The following is a 9,037-nucleotide window of genomic DNA, read 5'->3' as shown; positions in this document are numbered from 1 at the left end:
TTTGAATCCAAGAATATCATTCCCTCAGCTCCTCGCAATAAACAATGTTTTATTATGAATAAACATAAAACGATTGGACAGCAGGCATTGTGTATATAATTCTTCTCCATGATAAAAAGATCAAGGTCATAAATGTACAAGTTAATATTAGCTACATAACATTGGTTAATATAAATATATACATGCGTATTTTCAATGGAAATGGATATGAAGAAGAGGCTAAGTGGAAGAATAAATAAATATAAATGAGCTGATGATATAATTTAAGTTAACTTTGTATTTCAACATATATGACTGACATAAAAATCACTGGGTGTGGAGTTGATGGCAAAATCACGAATTAGCGCTTCAAATGCACGTACCCTGTATTGTAATTTTCATTTCTTTTTTAACCACATTTATGAATTACGGCAAAAATATGTGTGTGCTTAAGCCGAAAAATATGAAGCCCGCTTTTTAACGTACACAAAAACTATACAGGTCGAGTTGGAATTAGAGTTCCATAAAATACGCCATGGATCTTAACTGACTATAGACAACGGTGAGCAAGTAACAAAAGACTGTATGACAAATGGATTTTTTTTCCATTCTCAGCAGCTTGTATATTCTAGCTATAGTCTTTATAATGAACTTGTTAGCGATTGCAACCTTTTATGAATTGTATTTTGCCTGGTTTGTCTCATTTGTTATCTAAGAACTTTTATGATATGGTATTCTCCTTGTAAATAACTTTTTAATGAATCTGATGTAAATAGTAAATTGATGTGATAAATAAGAGAACATATAAATCCATATCCAAATCCAAAATCTGTATATTTAAATCTTCCTTTCAACATTAGTTTTATTTTGTAATCTTTGGTTGGTGTATTTTTGTTATATATGTGTTTGGACGGAAGATAGTATTAGCGAATTTTCATTTTTGAGAGTTTTCTTCCGGCCTTGTTTCTCTGGGTTAAGATCTTAAGATTTGTCTTAATCTTAAGAAAAGGCCATCGTGCTGAGGTTAACCTTTGCACAGCCGTTTTTCTTCCTTTTTTGTCCATGAACGAATGGATGCCAGAAATAAAAGATCTCAGTATACTTATCTTTCTTTTTTCAATGCTTTTAGTTATTTATTATAGCTGTAATTCATCCCTAGATCTTTTCGTTCTCAGAGTTCTTTTAACTTTCATTTTTCTTGGTTTTTCTTCTATCAGACGTTAGAACTATTTTAGGTTTTTCTATTCATATTGATATTTCCGTTAAGCATTTTAATTTTTGACCTTATTATCACATTGTTTATGCTTAAATTCTGTTGTTCTTTAATTTTAATTTTTAAGGTATTAAGTATATAACATGTATCTGTATACTGAATATTCAAATCTGTATTAAAAGCGCTGTATTAAACATATGCTTTGTACTATAGACAATACAAGAATGTAAAAGTTATTGAATATCATTTTCACAGCAGAGGAAGGGGTTCAAATAGGAGGAACTGTAAGATTAATATGCAGTTTTATCCCTGTAATTATAATATTTGCCCAGAGAAAATTTAAGTGATTTTGCTAATCACTAAGACCAGCACTCCTTAAAAGAGACCTGAAAATTTTTTATCGTATTTGTCTAATAAACTATATATCTAATCATGATTTAAAATAAATAAAGGTACCAAGTGCTCTACACCCTGCTTGAGAACACACGTATTGTTGCTTTTTTGAAAATTTAAATTCCGTTCGCTACTTCCTTTCCCAACAGATAAGGCATCTAAAAAAAATTGTTTGTTTCGATATTATGCCTTGAATAATGAAAATTTTAAATGAAATGTTACATGAATAGGAATTTGACTATTATTGAGTCACACAGTTATAAATGGTAATTTTTTTAAGCATATGTTTTTAGTGTAATATGGAATGATCCCAACTTAAGTATGTCATCCAGCTGAAACACTCAACAATTAAGATGGGGTCATGTGTTTAAGTGAATTATACTGAAAAATAACGTGTTATATTCTTCATTGCAGTAACTGATCTTCATGCTTACTCTAGGGTAAGAATGAGAGCTAGTTTTTTTTTACATTTTGTTTCAAAGGTTTTGTTTTAAAAATCATTTTTGACATTCCAAATTCTAAGCATTTCTAAAGGAAATAGCATCCAAATCGAGATGAACCCCAGCATCCCACAAAACTCCATGTATATTTAAATTGTAAGTCCGAAATATTATGGATTTGTCTTATTGCATACAAAATCTTTTCTTAAACACCATTTTACAATTTAAACATAATTTTATCTTTTGTTTAAGTTTCTTTTCCTATTCAATATTTTTTATTAAAATATGTTTTGATATTCATGGTGATACCTGACCAAATTGCTTTCCATGCGGTAGCTTACAGTAATTCCGGTCCCGGGGTGGTCATTTTCGATCACGTGATCTCAAATATTGGAAGCAGATACGACAGTAGCTCCGGGATTTTTACTGTACCAACAACAGGTTTTTATGTGTTTTCTTGGAGCATAGAGACTTACGAACAGTTGACTGAGGCTGCGCTTTTAGTGAACGGAATAGAGATTAGAATATCTAAGTCTGACGAAATCGCCTCCTACTACGACACAATTACTTCCTTCGCCATCCTAATCCTTATCATTAAGGGCAAAGTCTGGGACAAAGTCAAAAGCGGGCGAGCAGAAGCGATGCAAACCATGTTTTCTGGATGGATTATCAATCAAAGAGGTAAGATGTTTCATCCTCAATCCTTGCTTTTTTTAAATAGTTTAATCCCCTCTATGCTGCAAGTAAATAAAACAACAGGGAGCCTGCAAATTCCGAATAAACAAGAGGACGGAGCTATCATGTCAATCATTATTTCCTATGTAGTTTGTAACATGAGCTTTGATTGGTTACAGAGTTGGGTGTAAATATCCGTGCACCCGACTTGAGCCGGTTGTAAATAAAACGTGACGTCACAATGCAACAGTTGTTCTATGATAAAAAGCAAATGACATGAGGTCACGATGGAGAACGCAGTAAATCTTATCGATCGGTTGAGACACAGTCGATTGGAGTTAAAAATTATTCTACGGCCTCAGAGTGTATGGAATAAAACACCCTTGATTAAACATGGATATATAATAGAATCTATTTTGCCCATGAGTAAACAAAGCAGTCCCAGAATGCAGTCCCAAAAACAGCTGGAACTGTTGGGTCTGCTTTTTATAGCTTAATCAGTCCAAGCGCCGTCCCATAGCGGTCCCAGAGCAGTCCAACAGCAGTCTTAGAGTGATTCTTCAGCAGTCTCAAGACGGTTCAAAGTAGTTCTAGGTAGTAGTAGTTGTACATATATTTTCTAGGACTGCTTGCATGTCAGGTTAGGTCTGATTGGTACTGTACCGGTCAATGGCTTCAAATTTTGACCTTTCACTTTGGGCCATTGAGCAGTGAGGGTTATTTATCGTGCCAACGTCTACCGTGACATGGGGCCTCGGTTTTTAAGGTCTTATCCGATGGACCCGCAACTTTCACTTCAAAGTGCCGAGCACATGGCGAAGTAACAGTTGCTAACCATTTTCATCGACTTAGTTCAGTTTCGCCCGAGATTCGAAATCATGACCTCCCGATCACGAAGCAAGCTCTTATACATGTATATATAATGTAAATTCCTGTTAATACACCTTAGTAAATATAAAAATATGTAACTCGTAACGTACTTTAATAAAATATGTTTAGTGTAATTTACTTAAGATATATATCTTTCTCCGAACCCAAATTTTATTAAATGATTTAATGCTTAAAGTCCCTGCATATTGAGAGTAATTGTTTTAATAATAAATCGACACTAACACTGTAAATCCAGATTTGTAGTTTTATTGTCTACATAATTATGTAAGTAGGTAACACAGACATTAAAGCATGTAGTACATACTACTGTATTAGATTTGAGTTTATATTCAAAATGTGAGTGTTTTTGATGTTGTAAATTTTGTTTTCAGGAATTTATTTTTTCCGCGCTCGGAATAAAACACTACTCAAAAAATGTAAAGTCAAACGTTTATCGAATTTGGTGATTAGAAACTATGAAGGAACTATGAAGGAACATCAGTGCAACAATTCCCATTATATATTCTTATTTTTATGCCAAAGTAAACGAAGTTTTGGGGGTATATAGATTTTGTCGTGTTCGTCCGTCTGTCTGCGTCTGTCTGTCTAGCTGTCTGTCTGTCTGTCTCTCTGTCTCTCTGTTTGTCAGTTTGTCCGCAAAAACTTTAACCTTGCCCATAAATTTTGATTTATTGGAGCCATGACTCTCATATTTCACATGTGTATTACTTGTGACAAGACCTATCTAAATACACTATGATTTTGATCTTTTGACCTTGATCTTGGAGTTTGGCCCACTTTTGCATGAAAATTTTTAAATTTTTATTTTGGCCATATCTTTTGAACAATAGATACCAGGACATTTATACTTCACAGATGTATTGCTTCTTGAATGACCTTTTATTGGATACCTACAATCTTGACCCTTTGACCTTGACCTTGGAGATTTCCGTACTTGTGAAAAAACTTTAACCATGGCCTTAACTTTTGACCAATAATGGATAAGGCATTCATGCTTCACATATGTAATTGTTGTGAAAAAACCATTCATTGGATACTAAGAACTTTGACTCTTTGACCTTGACCTTTGAGTTTGACCTACTTTAAAAAAGGAATCTTGACATAACTTTTTAAGAGTTAAGGCTGGTGATTTCATTCTTAACATATTTAATTCTTGTGATAAGACCTTTCATAACAATAACTTTGACCCTTTGACTTTTGAGTTTGACCTACTTTTTTAAATGATCAACCTTGGACTAAAGTTCTGAACGGTTAGGGCTAGGGCTTCCATACTCTATATAAGTACTCTATGTGGCAAGACCTTTTATTGGATACATATTACCTTGACCTTTTGACCTTGACCTTGTAGATTTTTTTTACATATTGAACAAACTTTAATATTGGCTTACTTTCAAATTTCACAATTGTTTTTCAATGAGAATACCCTACTTTTGGTGTCAATTAGTGAAATTTCCATTTAAGAAAAGTTTAATCTTTGCTATATTGCCATACGGGGGCATCAGTGTTTCCAAACACATATTGTTTCTTATGTATAGGAAGTTACCATCAACATTTTTAAGAGGAACAATTGAAAATCACTTTTATTTGTTTCGAATAGTATGCACCGGTTCTCCACTTTCTGCCTTTGGACTTCATCCGGAGCCATTTCTTTGATAAGCTCACTTTTGAGCCCAGTCTCTCTTCTCTATATATTGGAAGTTTCTAGTATGCCGGTCCAAAATCACGCGATTGCACATGAGCAGTTATTTCCCTTGCCGTTGCTTTGCAGAATGTAAACAACCTAATTTCCCACTCGCTTCAACGAAATGCACCCGATCGGGAGATTTGGGTAAGGTTATATAGTTTTAAAATCGGGGTTGCTTTATAAATCCACGCTTTAATCTTCATGACTTTTGGCTAATTCATGTAATTTTAGCTTTCAAAAAGGAACAACTATGAGAGCTTTTTGTGACCAGAAACTTGCCAAATGTCGAGTGGTGCCGATATATTTTCTTACACTTTGGTTTAGTTCATGAATTTTTTGCTTTACAAAGAATAGAAAATTTTCATGGAAAAATCGGGTGAATCTACTCTTTTAATGTTGAACATGCTCGAAGATTAGGCACGGTATTATAAAAGCAACTTACCGTTAACTGAAGCTTGATATCCTGACCTAGCTCCTTATGTCCATATTCAGAATATTGTTCCTTTCAAATCGATGATGATGCACAATTCGATCAATCAATGACTAGTAATTAGCTATTATTTGTTAAAGTCATGTATTTCTCACAAAAATCTCGTAATTTCAACAGCATTGCACTTTGAATCCTATCAGGTATTTCTTCATTACGTCAAAACACGAGTGACGCATCTCATTATTAATATTTATGAGATTACGTCAAAAATTGATCACGTGATCGCATTCCTAAACAACGCAAGATGGAGTTATTATTCCAAAAAAAAAGTACCGTATAGCGGGTTTTTTGCGGGTGTGAAATTTGGCGTTCTTCCCGCTCAAAGTCATGCCAATAGTTTTGGCGAATTTATTTTAGCAGAAACAGGTTTTTAGCTCTTTGCAGATAAACACTAAGAAGAGTACTAACTATTTTTACGGTTAAAATTTAGCGGACTATCATCAAAACGCCATTATAAACCCAAATTAACACCACGCTTAAAATACACGCTAATCGGTACGTTATTTTAAGAAATCTTTTTTATTCTCGTTCAAAAAGCGTGTTTAAAAAACAGTTTTGCTCTTTTTTACCCAATTTTTCACAAGGAACACAAATTTGGGGTAAATTGTGCAATTTGTGGATTATTTTTCGATTTTGTCGATAGTTAACGCGATCGTTTATATATTGTACACCGCCTTCGGTGGTACCTATTTTAGCGCCATATTTGCAGGGACTGGTATACTAGAAATGACCTTGTCAGCAAATACAATTTATCACTGAGTCATATGCTGGCTGACGTTTTTCATACCAATTGTAAGTCCATTATTTATACACTGAATTGACGTCGGACTTTTTCCGTTATTTCCTGATCATGACAGGGGGCACACGGCGGGTGTGACCGGTCGGAAGGAGATGCTCACTCCTCCATGGTACCTGATCCCACCTCTGATGTTTTGGGGGTCCGTGTTTGCTCTGCTCTTATTTTGTATTGTTTTATGGACTTTAAGAATGAATACTGTTCGTTGTGTCCATATCCTTTCCTATATACTACTAATCCCTTTGGTAAAAGTGAGACTGTGTTAAAAAGTAAGCTCATCCAAGTTTTATGGCCTTTGAGTTGGTTCATGATGTTTCAAATACGATAAATATTACCTCCATTCTTGATTACCTGCTAACATGTGTATGGTACAAAAATATCAGCCTGTGGTATCTTGAAATTTATCTTGTCATTACACAGTAAGAATGAGAGTTGTTTTAACTACAACGAAGGCTGAAAGGTTGGGATTTTCACTCTTTGTGTGGAGCATAATGATCTTTTGCAGCTCTTTTAATACATGTATGAAATTTCACAGATGGGCTGCAATAAACCCCCATCCCCCCGACACACACACGCACTTAAGTTAAACAAAGATTTTAACAAAAGAAGGAACTGGATTTTTGAACACGATTGCCATCTATACTATACACATATATACGAGGGGGTATCAAAACGTTCGTGGACTAGCGCCATCAAATTAAAACCGCTTTAGGTACATCAATGAATTTTTAAATATGTAGTTAGCATAATCTTTTCTATCTATAGAATAAACTACAAATCATAAATTTTATTTTTTAATAAATTAGTTATGTTTTGTAAGCAATGGTATGTCCAGGCGGCGCAACCTCGAAAACGACGTTTTTTCGACATAAGGTAACTGAGGAAAAAACTATTGTGATATGAACATTTGACATCCAAAAATCCGGTTAATTCAGGTGTATGTTGGGACACTATTGTTCAGTAAAATAAGGAATTTTTACCTCATTCTGAAAGTTCTATGAAATTTTATCGTAAATTTTACATGGAGTACCCAAACAAATATTGCTTGAAAATGACGTCAAAAAGGGGGGAGGGTGTCATTCTCCAACATTCTATAAAGTTTTGCCCCTGAAAAGAAAATGGTATAGACCTAGGAAATGTTTCAACTGGCTACGAAGAAATAATAAACATCCAGAGAACTTTTTTTTTAAATGCAAAGTAGATCCAGAGAGAAAAGGAATGCACAGTTAATGTCGATTTGTAGTCAAGGTGTGAAAAATTCATCACGTCAAAATTGACGTTGATCATGTTTTGTAGATATTGAAGTCCAAAAAGAAAAATAAGATGGCACCATCAAGCGAGGATCTTTCCAATTGTATAAATCCATTTGCAATATTATATGCATTAAAAGCCGTTGTTTATAACATTGTAAACTCATATAAACAAGATGGATTGAATCCTAACTCAGCTTAAGGGAATTTCATCAAAATAAGTGTATGAGGTAGAAGAAGCAGACATTGAAAAACAATGACGTTGTTGGACGTCATAAAACTAAACGGCGACAGCGCCGGGTGATGATATAATGTCGTTTTTATTTTATAATAATTTTGGAAATAATGAACGTATCAAGCTAAAACTGTGAACACTATGTTCCATAAAAATTTTGTAAGCTCAAACTACATAGAACTAGTTTTATAGCTTCAGTGTCATGTCTTTAGGGAAAAGGTATTAGAATTGTTTTTATTGTGCTTATATGTTGGGGAATGTACAACTATATTAAAAGACCTGATTTCTGTTATTAGCTTAATTTATTACGTCGTCGCTAATAAAAATTCTTTCCTATCCTTTTCAGATAGTACAGCATTTTATGCTTCTATTACGCATGATGAGATCGGTTATAGTATTAAATTTAACAACGAAGTCCTGGACACAGATGATGATTACTCCAGGTATACAGGGAGTTTTGGCGCCTCGTTCTGGTCTTTACGTTTTGATGATGTCAGGTCTTATGTATGGGGATACATATTCCTTTTACAAGTTTATACTTAGTAACGGAATTTCTCAGGCAAAAAAAAAAGCGTACCCCCCAGTCCGAAGAAAACAACAACGAAAAAAAAATTACATTTCTAAAACTACGGAAGCCTTAAAATTGAATGAATTTGAATCATTTCCAAAGAGTATAAAGAATTTTCTTTAAGAATTGGAAAAAAAAACCTTTTATGGGTGGGATGCATGCGAGTGAGCTTTAAAATAAAGAGTTACATGTTAGTTCCTTCAATAGATGTAGAAATGATCAAAACGGTACAAATATAGCCAACACAGCCAAAGATCGCGAGAATCCAGTATCAAATTAAACCTCGCATATTACATATCATATACAAGATATATAAAAAGATTTTCCACCTTTCTCTCATAAAAAAAGTATAAAAGAGAAGGTGATTGAAGGAAACTAAATGTGTGAGAATCTATCTATGCAATAAATAAGCAAGACGTACAA

At 33.9% G+C, this 9,037-nt stretch overlaps 1 protein-coding gene across 1 annotated transcript; it reads left to right on the top strand.

Moving 5' to 3' along the window:
- Nucleotides 1–2,324: 2,324 nt before the first annotated feature.
- LOC134232608 (complement C1q and tumor necrosis factor-related protein 9A-like) lies at nucleotides 2,325–8,589 on the top strand. The gene is made up of 2 exons (XM_062714606.1): nucleotides 2,325–2,706; nucleotides 8,393–8,589. The coding sequence occupies exons 1-2, from the start codon at nucleotides 2,325–2,327 to the stop codon at nucleotides 8,587–8,589; spliced, it is 579 nt and encodes a 192-aa protein (XP_062570590.1).
- Nucleotides 8,590–9,037: the final 448 nt, after the last annotated feature.

Source organism: Saccostrea cucullata, unplaced genomic scaffold (assembly GCF_032062105.1).
Source record: "Saccostrea cucullata isolate Sc308-1 unplaced genomic scaffold, CSIRO_AGI_Scuc_v1 ctg4333, whole genome shotgun sequence".
Classification (NCBI taxonomy): Eukaryota; Metazoa; Mollusca; class Bivalvia; order Ostreida; family Ostreidae; genus Saccostrea; species Saccostrea cuccullata.
This window is presented reverse-complemented; position numbering and strand designations above follow the sequence as displayed.

Bases quoted from the DNA above. Each gene is read 5' to 3' on its own strand.
- LOC134232608 (XM_062714606.1), top strand. From the start codon at position 2,325: ATGGTGATACCTGACCAAATTGCTTTCCATGCGGTAGCTTACAGTAAT. The intron at 2,707-8,392 runs GTAAGATGTTTC...TATCCTTTTCAG, and splicing joins ATGGATTATCAATCAAAGAG to ATAGTACAGCATTTTATGCT.